A 12,274-nucleotide genomic window follows, 5' to 3' on the forward strand; every position below is an offset into this window, starting at 1 on the left:
TCGCCTAGACACCCCAACTTTTACACGGGAAGACACCCGAGGACACCAAAACCTGCATATATATATATATATATATATATATATATATATATATATATTAGGATTTTTTTTAAAAGGTTACAGAAAAAAAAGAAAAAGTATAAGTAACAATCAAAAAAGGAAAAGAGAAAACAATACCTATAAAACAAACATCATCCAAAAACAGAAAAAAATGAAAAAAACACACACACAAAAAACACAAAAAACAAATCAAACCTTTACATCACTTATTTTCATTAAACCAAAGCGTTCTTAAACCAAGGTGTGCTTTCCCATAGCAGCAGGGGACTCAATTTACAAATGGAACACACTCAACATGTTCTGCTTCCAAGGCAAAGTTCGCAAACCAAAACACCTACTTCTGGGTTTGCAGCGTTCTTAATCCAAATTGTTCATAAACTAAGCTGTTCTTAAACCAAGGTACCACTGTACCAAGTTTGTGTTGCAACACTTAGGCGGGGGAACATAAGCATTGCCACCTTGATGTGCCATGATAAGTTCATAAAACGCAAGCAGCATGGATCTTCATGTACTGCTGCTCTAGGAAAAACCAGAAGTAACAAAAACCCAGTGGCGTAGCGTGGGTTGTCAGCACCCGGGGCAAGGCAAGTAATTTGCGCCCCCTAACCCATGGATTTGCGCCCCCTAACCCGTGGATTTGCGCCCCCTAACCCCCAGATGTTGCGCCCGGTGCGGCCGGCCCCCCCTGCACCCCCCACGCTACGCCACTGCAAAAACCTTAATTTTATAGGCATCCATGCTGCTGTATCCATTTCTTGGTGTCTTACTGCATTTCTGTGAAGGGCAGATTCGGTAGGCTTTGCAGGTTCCCGCATCAACCAGAATCCACGCACCACAACAGCCTCTGTTTATTTCTTTAGAGATCTGTGCATTACAAGCGACACATGTGGTGTGGCTGATGAGTTGCAGCTACCGGCTGTCAGGGAGTGTGCTGCATTCGCTGTTTGGATTAAGATTAGGGTAAAGTCGCAAGTCGGCCTCTGCCTCCTCCCCAGCCCACACTCCCCCCCAAAAAAAGTTCTGCAAAGCTTCTTTGCCAAAAGCAGCACACATTCTGCCAAGTGATATTAAAAGCTTTTGGTGAAGCTGCTTTGATTTGGGGGGATTGATGGCGACTCTCAAAGGGTGCACATACTCATTTATATCCAGCCAGCAGATGGATGGTACACTTATTATTGTTGTTGTTGTTGTTGTTGTTGTTGTTGTTGTTGTGATGGTACACTTGTTGTTGTTGTTGTTGTTGTGATGGTACACTTGTTGTTGTTGTTGTTGTTGTTGTTATTATTATTATTATTATTATTATTATTATTATTCCAGATTGATGTGAGCAACTATCACCCTGGTAAACCATGGGCAGTTTATTGTGCTTAGTATATGGGTCAATAGGGACGCGGGTGGCGCTGGGGGTTAAACCACAGAGCCTAGGGCTTGCCAATCAGAAGGTCGGCGGTTCCAATCCCCACGATGGGGTGAGCTCCCGTTGCTTGGTCCCTGCTCCTGCCCACCTAGCAGTTCGAAAGCACATCAAAGTGCAAGTAGATAAATAGGTACTGCTCTGGCGGGAAGGTAAACCGTGTTTCCGTGTGCTGCTCGGGTTCACCAGAATCGACTTAGTCATGCTGGCCACATGACCCGGAAACTGTACACCGGCTCCCTCAGCCAGTCAAGTGAGATGAGTGCAGCAACCCCAGAGTTGTCTGCGACTGGACCTAATGGTCAGGGGTCCCTTTACCTTTACCTTTATATGGGTCAATAAGCGGTCTAAGAAAAATAATTGTTTCATTCCCTGTCTGCAGACAAAAGGGCACATCACAGAACTACACTGCATATGATTTGGGGAGGGTTTTGGAGAATTAAATAAATTGCCTTAAATTGTGCATTTTATCATAATAGCACAGCAATAAGTTATGGATGCATACCTTCTGAGGTTCTGGTGTTGTGGTATTACACTGGCTAGATGAAACAAACACTGGCTTGAGAGAACTAGCCCCTCTCATAATATTGTAGCAGGTGTCAAGCTGCTGACCAGTTACAATAATGTTTAGCATGCGTCCAGCCAGGCAATAAGAAAGCCACAAGTGGAATCTGCAACAAAATGCTGCAGTGTATCCTTCCTCCTAAAAGGCAACTGGTGCCCATTTGGACTGGTAGGGCAGGAGACCCAACAGTTGGTGGAGCCAGAGCCAATGACAGGCAGAGCCACCTGTGACTTGTTTAAGTAAGATGGCAGGCAGGCACGATCTGACTGAAGGCAGACAGGTTGGCCTTAATGCATGGGTCCACAAACTAAGGCCTGTGGGCCAGATCAGGCCCAATCACCTTCTGGATCCGGCCCACGGATGGTCCGGAAATCACTGCGTGGATCGCCAGCTAGCACATTCTTTCCCTCTCCCTCCCTCTCCCTCACATGGCGGCGGTGCCTCCTCCCTCCCTCCCTCCTCCTGGCTTCTCCCCGCCCTGCCTAGAGGAGGAAGGGGGCTGGGCCTTGTTGGTGCCAGCAGCAGCAGCAGCAGCAGCAGCAGCACTCGAGCAGCCGCTATTTAAAGCAGCCACTCTCCAGATTCTTTTAGCACACTGCTCATTGTCCCTCTCCCACTGCTGCCACCAGCCTCTGCCGCTCGCAAGACACAGGTAAGCAGCCAACGGGGCTTGTGGTGCTCTTGCATCATCCCCCCCCCCAAAAAATATAGTCTGGTCACCCACAAGGTCTGAGGGACAGTGGACCGGTCCCCTGCTGAAAATGTTTGCTGACCCCCTGACTTAATGGATCTGCCTCCCATGTTCAGAGTCCTGCCCGCCATTTCCAAGAAGGAGAGATAACTGGCCTTCTTTTCCAGCTGGCACTCAGCATTCCATAGTTACGGAGGATGCAACAGACAGTTTTTCACCATCTTAGGCATTTTTTAAACACCAAACTGCCCTATTGGAGCCCTCAAGGTTCCCACAAATATGCTAATCCCTTCCCCTTGCTTCATCGCGGCCACATTTTGGTTTTGATTCTGTGTTTACTATCGGAGGAACCAGTATTATGGCTCTTGATTAAGAATAAGATTCTTCTGCAGGAACTTCAGGCTTGGAACAAGCACCTTGTGAAAATAGATAATTTTCTTTTCTAGAAATCTTTAAAGGCAAGGAAGGTATCTGAAGGCAACCCTGTTTAGGGAAGTTTTTAATGTTTGATGTTTTATCATGTTTTTAATATTCTTTTGGGAGCCGCCCAGAGTTGCTGGGGAAACCCAGCCAGACGGGTGGGGTATAATAATAATAATAATAATAATAATAATAATAATAATAATAATTTATTAAAGTATGGGGCAACTCCTGCAGGAACTAATGTAATGCAGGACACTTCTGCACTTGTGTGCAATAGGCAATAGTCCATTGTAATTTCCTGAAATGAGTCTAGAGCAAATATAGGGAACTTTTGGCCCTTCAGATGATAGTGGACTACAACTGCCATCAGCCGCAGCAAGCATGGCCAATGGCTAGGGATGATGGCAGTTGCAGTCCAGCAGTTTCTGGAAGGTCGGATGTTTCCCATACTTGGCTGCAACTTTCTGATTTCACAGATGGCTTTATCGGCATGCAGCAGATATGCTTGGATGGTATTTGTTAATTTATAAATTTTTCACCCTGCCCTTCATTGTAGGGTGTTGTCACAGTCTAATAAAGCAGTTCAAATACATTGTATGTAAAACCAATCAGCAAAACATTAGAACAATTTGGTGTGATAGTATAGAAAAATAAATTTGAAAACAAAACAATTTCTGCCATTTTTATCCCTGGTCACTGGACTGAGGATGTTTCAGGGAAACGTGAAGCTGTTGCTCAGACTCTGAATTTGGGCAGTTCTTAATGCATGAATGGGCTCTTTGATCCCATAACCAATTCCCAGCGTCATGTGGCACAGAAAACCAGTGCAAGGCCATAAAAGCCATAAGACTGAACTCTTTTTCAACTTGAAACAGCCCTAGCAACAAGTCAGGCCTGTGTTGCAGAAATGCAAAGCTTTTGGTCATAATTTGCAAGAGGGTAGCCAGGAGACAATCATACTTTGGTTTTCAAAGGAAGCCTGTAAGTCTAAGTCCATGATGCTAGGAATTAGCCACGCATGTCTCTGTTGACAACCATGGGTGCATAATATGCTTGTGGCATCTTACAACTCAGTGGGAGATCAGCTAGGTTGATTCCCCCCCCCCCTTTGCAGGTTCTTTGCCCCTTTCAGGAGGAAGGGGGGTTCTTTTGGGGGCAGGACCCTGCCTCTGGGATCACAAAGGCAGAGCTACAGCCATTTCCTGAAGTGGCAAAAACTCTCCCCAAATCCCAAGTCAACTGCTTGGCCTCCAACAAGAAAGCAAGGCCACCTTGGTGCTCTGTGAAAGAGCTTGGGGGGTGGAATGAGGAGCTGGAGAGGAAAGGAAGGAACCAAAAGGGTTTTAAGCCCTATCAGGCTAAACAGCTGCCTGGTCTTCCCTCCCTCCCTTGCTGAGGCACTGTGTCATCTTGGGCTATTCTTTTAATGACTTTCTCAGATGTTAAAGACATCTCCTGGGAGGAGAGCAGCAGTGAGCCTCACTGAAGCCATTCCTTTTCACCACATCGTAGAAGAACCTGTTATGTACTGAGTTGAATAGGATTCAGAATGCAGCAGTCTGATTGTTCCTAGAACAATATGATTCAGAATGCAGCAGTCTGATTGTTCCTAGAACAATAGGATTCAGAATGCAGCAGTCTGATTGGTCCACAGGAGCCACTCAGTCCAGCTCCAGGTGGAAGCGAATCCTCAACCTGATTGGCCTACAGGTGAATCCTGGAATTAGCCAATCACGTGGGGCCCATTGTGTAAATAAAGTATATAAAGCAGACATTCTGGGGGAACTTCCATTCCTCCTCACTACTATGAGCTGAATAAAGAGCATGAAATTCACACTCGACTCCGAGTATATTTCCAACGTCTCCCTTCAGTTTACACAACTTGGGCAAAGGATTCTCTGAACAGGGATGGGAAACCATTGTAAGCCCAAGGGATGCATTTCTGTTCTGAGGGCCACAGGCCAGTGCTAGGCAAAGGCCAGAGGCAAAAGTGAGCAGGGAAATGGTCACTCTTACTCCCCTCTCCTGTCCATCTAGGCAAGTAAGAGCCATTGCCAGAGTTCCACAGAAGCCCATTCTAGGAGTGTGGGAAGCAAGGCTACTGAAAGGTGTGGCCTGGGGAAAAGAGGTGTGACTGTGACCTGAGGAGAGTCCCAGGAGCCAGACAGAGAGTCCTGTCCCCCTCTGCATTTGGGCTCTACATCTGAGGCTCCTCACCCCTGCTATAGAATATACTACTTTCTGAATGAGCCATTACAGTGGTACCTTGGGTTAAGAACTTAATTCGTTCTGGAGGTCCGTTCTTAACCTGAAACTGTTCTTAACCTGAGGTACCACTTTAGGTAATGGGGCCTCCCACTGCCGCTGGTCCACCGCTGTGCGATTTCTGTTCTCATCCTGAGGTAAAGTTCTTAACCCAAGCTACTATTTCTGGGTTAATGGAGTCTGTAACCTGAAGCGTCTGTAACCCGAGGTACCACTGTACAGATTAACCAGTATAGTGGTACCTCGGGTTACATACGCTTCAGGTTACATACGCTTCAGGTTACAGACTCCGCTAACCCAGAAATAGTACCTTGGATTAAGAACTTTGCTTCAGGATGAGAACAGAAATCGCACGGCGGTGGTTCAGTAGCAGCGGGAGGCCCCATTAGCTAAAGTGTTGCTTCAGGCTAAGAACAGTTTCAGGTTAAGAACAGACTTCTGGAACGAATTAAATACGTAACCAGAGGTGCCACTGTACTTTCATGTCAACCCATCTTGCGTCAAGCTTTATAATTCAAGGGAGCAAGTTCACACCTTCACTTACAAGTTGTCAAGCGATGAGAGAAATTGACATACATGCATTGCGTCTACAAGTATTTTGAGGGGCTTTGAAAAAATACGCATAAGCACATAAACAGAAGCCTGCTGGAACAGACCCGAATCCCATCTAGTCTGGTATCCTGTTCTTTTCCTGCCCAACCACATGCCCATGCCTGCAAGTGGGGCCTAAATGCAGCAGTGCTCTCCCTGCTTGTGTGTCCCAGTCGCTGGTATTCAGATGAATACAGAATTGCTTTTTTTGCAATTCTGTCCTAACCTGGAACTGGGGGGGGGGGATTACTGGACGTGTGTTCTTCAGGAAATGACTGTGTCCTGTTGTGCAAGGCTAGGCCCCATGGGTGTTGAGTGAAGTTATCAGCAGATTGGCTGGAACCACGAGGAAGGAAAGGTGGTGGCAGCAGGTGGTGGCAGCCAGTCAGAGAGACTCAGGAGCAGGTGCTGGTTTTATTGGCAGCAGGGATCAGGCAGAGTCTGGGTCAAAGTTAGGTTAGGCAGATATTCTCCATTCCATTTGGTAAACCTTACACAGATCTTACACCACACACATATTACGTGTGCGTGTGCGTGTTTGTGTACACATGTATCTGACACACACACACACACACACACAGTTTCTATTTATTCCATTTATTTCCTCCCCTTTTTTCTGGCAATATACATATTTCAGTCGTCATTAAACTGCTCATCTTGGCCCTGTTTAAAAGAAAAAGATCTTGATTTCAGCTTACACACACAATCATTTTCTAAAAGTAATCTTGTGAGATTTTAAGGATGGTAAAGGACTTTTTTTTTAAACCACACACACACACACACACACACACACACACTTACATTGTATGTGTGCACTGCCACAAGAGCAATCTTTGCAACTTTCAGAAATGCAGCTCAGAAAGATGGCACAAAGCATATGCACTGGTGCTGTTCCTCAACAAGTACAAAGCAAATGCTGAATTGCCACATTATGTTTGAAATGTCTAAAGAGGGTTATTTGTAAGATTCCCCAGTTAAAATTTGTTTGTTTGTTTGTTAAAATCTGGATATGCCAGAACTATGGACAGCTCCAAGTCAGCAAAACAAGTTGCTCTGAAGAGCTCAGTTGATGCTGTTATATTTTGATACCCACCTTAAGTGTTGTTATTTAGTCCTTTTGTGAAGGCATGGCTATTTCTTGACACAGCTGTTCATACCATCTTGATGTACAAAAAAGTGTGAGGTTTGGGGGCAGCTGGTTTGATGGTTTCTCACAAGGCTCAAGATGCCTACTGAGATATCTGAGCTACTGGTTATTTTATTTATTTACCATATTTATGTCCTGTTTTTCAGTCTCACAGCAGGCCACCAAGAGGGCTGACAATTAGAAAATATTAGTAAACATAATGTGATTTTTTCAAATGGCAGTGGTGACTGCTATATGCTCTGGAGGGACAGTGGTGTCAAATGATGTCAAACTCATCCCTGGATAATTACAGGGTCTGGGTACTAATGGGACTATCATTTTCCCTGGGGACTGTTTCCCATAAACAAATTAGATATTCATTGAATTTTGTGGACTTCCAGATCTAGTTGTTGCTTGGCAGGAATCAAATTAACCAAGGCTGTTCATATGAATATTGCGTATCTTGAACTACAATTGTTAACAATCCTGTGTATTTTGAAAACTGGACTGCTCTAATTTTGTATCGTACTTTTGAAGACTTGATTCCAGCTTTGCCTATGAGGTTTGGGGGTTTCAGTTCTTATGGGGCAGTCTCCTTTTTTGTGTTTTGTTGACTACGTCCTCTGGTTTGGTGGCCGTGACTGATGGCTGTACAAAGCCACTTCTAAGAATGCAATCCTAAAACATAGTACAAAGGAGCAAGCCCATCTCTTTTCTCTGACTTGGCAAAAGCTTGAGCAGTTGAGGAAGGAGAACACCAAACAAGTTAGTATTTAGAGTACAGAAACATCTAGAAAACAGAACTTTGCAGGGACTATTCTGCATGGGAAGCTGTGTGAAGAGGCTCATACAATGGTTGCAGATATTTAATCATGCCGGCACAATAGACTTCTTCCAAACAGTCAGGATACTGATAAAGTTAAGTTTGCTGCAACCACTTGTGGAGGCACTCCACACTGATAGTTCTTCATACATAACAGCACCCAGCAGAACGCTACAGTTCTTGCATGTAAATCATGCCATATCTTCAAAAAAAGAATAGAGGCAATCTGAGACAAAATAAGAGGCACAGAGAAGCTTCTGTGAACAAGAACTTTCCAGAGGATCTTTGTGCAAGCTTGTTAGCATTTATATAGTGCTTTTGGGTGTTTGTACATTATCTCAGTCATTGTTTCAACCAGTCTGCAATGTAGTTCTGTAGTTTTATTCTTGTGTTGCAAATGGGAAGCTGGGCAGAAATACTTGCCTAAGACGACTTGAGGTAGATAGACTTCTATAGACTTCTCACCCATAGGTCGGTTTCTTAAGCCATTTCACTCCACTAACTATTACGAAAGTAATGCTTTTGTTGTTGTTGTTGTTTTAAGATCCAGGCCTGTCATTACTATGGACATCTCCATTTTCCTGCCAGCTTCCATTGACATCACAGCTCCCCAGTGCCACGATGACTTGCAGCCGGTGAACTGCCTAAACGTCACAGCCTGCTTTAGTTTCAGAGGCAAACACGTTCCAGGAACGATAGGTAAACTATTATCTTGGCATCCATTGCTGTTTATAATTTCTAAACCGGTGTTTGTAAAATGTTATTTGTGTTGTTTTTGTCCTCATAAGTTTACAAACTAGACCTGTCAGTCCCATTGCAGCTCTCCCTCAATGTTTCTCCACCTTCTGGTGTTTGCTCGCTCTCCCTTCTTCCATCATCCAGTCTTCATGTAAGCACGTTATTGTAAACGTAGACATTAATTTTGCTTTCAGCAGACACGGCATTTTCTTTATTGTGTTTAGTGTCGTGGTGCCACAAAGCACTTCACAGACTCCGCTTCAACTCATGTCAACCTGTAGACACTCTGCTCTGCCCCAAATACCTTCCAGGCTTCCTGCTTCACCTCATGATTCTTCCAAATCCAATGCACAGCCCTAGCATACGCTGCAACATTTTGTTGTAGCGTCCACTTGCTGCTTCATATAGCATGTTTTAAATATTTTACATATGTTATGTCAGTAATCCTTATAGCAACTTTGAGAGGTCAGTATAATTACAAAACTGCAGATGCAGGAGTGAGACTCAGTGGCTTACCTATGGCCGGATACTGAGTTCATGGAAAAGATGAGATTGGAACTGAGGATTTCATGGCCGCCAGTTTGTTCTCTTAGCCACTATGCTACAATAAGGTAAAGGTAAAGGTACCTCTGACCATTAGGTCCAGTCGTGACCGACTCTGGGGTTGCGGTGCTCATCTCGCTCTATGGGCCGAGGGAGCCGGCGTTTGTCCGCAGACAGCTTCCGGGTCATGTGGCCAGGATGACTAAGCCACTTCTGGCGAACCAGAGCAGCACATGGAAACGCCGTTTACCTTCCCGCCGGAGCGGTACCTATTTATCTACTTGCACTTTGACGTGCTTTCAAACTGCTAGGTTGCTACAATAGCTCTGAGTTAATGCAAAGACTAAGATCAACATGGATCAAGGTTTTTGTGGGTTTTTATAGTAGCTAGAGGGACGCGGGTGGGGCTGTGAGTTAAACCACAGAGCCAAGGACTTGCTGATCAGAAGGTCAGCGGTTCGAATCCCCACGACGGGGTGAGCTCCCGTTGCTTGGTCCCTGCTCCTGCCAACCTAGCAGTTCGAAAGCATGTCATGCTGGCCATATGACACGGATGCTGTACGCCGGCTCCCTCGGCCAATAAAGCGAGATGAGAGCCGCAACCCCAGACCCGGCCACGACTGGACCTAATGGTCAGGGGTCCCTTTACCTTTACCTTATAGTAGCTAGAGCCTCCTCTCCCCATGTTACCAAGAGCCTTTTCTGGTAAATGTCTGAGGAGTTACTTGCGTGTGATGATTTTTTTTTGTATTGAAAACTAGAAGACCAGTAGATATATTCCAGCTCTTCTTAAGAGACCCCATAAAACCAAAGGCACTCTTGGAACAAGCCTGGATTTATGCCTTGTGTTTTTTAATGTTCCCCTGAAATCTTCCTTTAAGGTTGTGTGAAAATGGCACATCTTCCTCTTAACTGGTTAGTTTAAGCATAGATCTTTCTATTTAAAAGTTGTTTTTTTATAGTGCTGCAAGTATCTCGAATGTTTTAGTGGTTGCTTGTATCTGTTTAGTTCTGCAGCATATTTTGTGAATTACGGTACAAATTCCATGTGTTTTATGGGAACATGTTGAAGGCTAAAATCTTAGCCAGTCTATTTATAGCTGAGATGGGCGTACATTAACAAGCAGTCAGGCAAACAATAGTATGTTGCTATGCAGTGTGTCCTATTGACTTCTCTTTCAGAGACAACCAGATACAGTGACTTTCTAGCATTGCCGGCTCTATATAACAGGTGGGCTAAAATTAGTTATAGATATCAGTGAGGCTGAATGAATGTGGGTATGCTTGAGGAACTCATTCTTCGCAGATTCTGGTTTGAACTGATCGGATCTTCACCTGCCAGCGTAACGTAAAAGTTTAGTCATATTTTAAGCCAAATTTTTCAATAAAGTCTAGGTACAGTGGTACCTTGGGTTACGTTATCCTCGGGTAATGAAATTTCGAGTTATGAACGCGGCAAACCCGGAAGTGTATATTTCCGGGTTTCGCCTGCGCATATGCGCAGAAACGGTGCCTTCGGATATTGACTTTTCAGGGTAAGTACGGATCCCCGGGACAAATTAAGTTCATATCTGGAGGGTCCACTGTACTTGTTTGACATCCATTTTACCAATATGACATGGCAGCTGAGCTTGAAGTATAGAAAAGTCATTTTGCCCATGTGATTATTCTTGAGGGGATGCTCCACAACACCAGCTGCATCCCTGAGCCAGACGAACATAATTTCATTTGTGTGCCACCTTTCCATAGTCCAAACCATGCTCAAGGTGGCTTAAAACATGAAAGAAATACATTGTTAGCATCCGTCTGTCTCGAGAGACAATGGAGTGCGCTTCCGGGGGTGAAGTCAAACTGCAGTGTTAGCAGTACCAAAGTGACCTTCCTGTATGGAGGTCCTGGGCTGCCCAGACAACAAGAACCCACCTCTCAGCCTCACTGAAGGAAAGCAGAGCAATACATCTGCCACCAGCTTGGCTGCAGGAGTTGCCCAAAGGAGGCGTACAAGGTGCCATCCAACATCCTTACGGATCTCACTCCTGATTTGTGTAGGGTTCACTCCTTAGCCATTTCTTCTCCTGAAGATATCCTGCAAGGCAACGGAGATTTAGGATCAGAGTTTTCCTCTCTTAGATGGGCTACCTTCCCAGGTTGATGAGCCCCATCTGCCCCTCACTTCTCTCTAGATGGAAACCACCATCTTGATCATTGGACCAGCTGTTGCTCTCGTCTGCTCAATCTGCTGGAGCTTGTCTTTTCGTGCAGGGGAATAAAAAAAGTAAAAATAAAATAAAATAGTATAATGCAGGAAGAAAAAGGGATTGGAAGGGAGGAGAGGGAAACCAAGCTGATGCATTAGTTACTAGAATAGTTACGTAGTTCTGTCTTTGCAGATTCTGGCTGTCTTGGAGAGCAACCCTACCCTAAAAGTACAACCCTTGTCTTCCATTGCACAGTTCTTCCCACAGACAGCTGATACGATGGCAATTGGAATCCTCCTGTTTATTTATGTGCTGTGAACCGAATTTGTAGACAGTCTTTCAGCCTTGACAGCTCTCATGGCTAAAACAAAATAAAAAAATTCCTTCCAGTAGCACCTTAAAGACCAACTGAGTTAGTTCTAGGTATGAGCTTTCGTGTGCATGCACACTTCTTCAGATACACAAGTGTGCATGCACACGAAAGCTCATACCTAGAACTAACTCAGTTGGTCTTTAAGGTGCTACTGGAAGGAATTTTTTTATTTTGTTTTGACCATGGCAGACCAACACGGCTACCTATCTGTAACTGGAGCTCTCATGGCTGTTTATAATGAACATGAATGAAAACAACTCAAAACTAAAAAAGAATCACCATATTTTTTTGCTCTATAAGACACACTTTTTTCCTCCTAAAAAGTAAGGGGAAATGTGTGTGCGTCTTATGGAGCGAATGCAGGCTGCGCAGCTATCCCAGAAGCCAGAACAGCAAGAGGTATTTCTGCACAGCGATCCCTCTCGCTGTTCTAGCTTCTGGCTTAGCCGTGCGAAGCCTCTTCA

The 12,274-nt window shown here is 44.7% G+C and overlaps 1 protein-coding gene across 1 annotated transcript in view; it reads left to right on the forward strand.

Moving 5' to 3' along the window:
• Positions 1-12,274, forward strand: part of ITGA9 (integrin subunit alpha 9) — a 241,922-nt gene that overhangs the window by 70,815 nt on the left and 158,833 nt on the right. The window contains exon 14 of the mRNA XM_081834755.1: positions 8,503-8,657. Within this exon, the coding sequence (XP_081690881.1) occupies positions 8,503-8,657 (155 nt within the window). The remainder of the gene's footprint in view (positions 1-8,502; positions 8,658-12,274) is intronic.

Source organism: Podarcis erhardii (assembly GCF_964252035.2).
Source record: "Podarcis erhardii genome assembly, chromosome: 12".
NCBI lineage: Eukaryota > Metazoa > Chordata > Lepidosauria > Squamata > Lacertidae > Podarcis > Podarcis erhardii.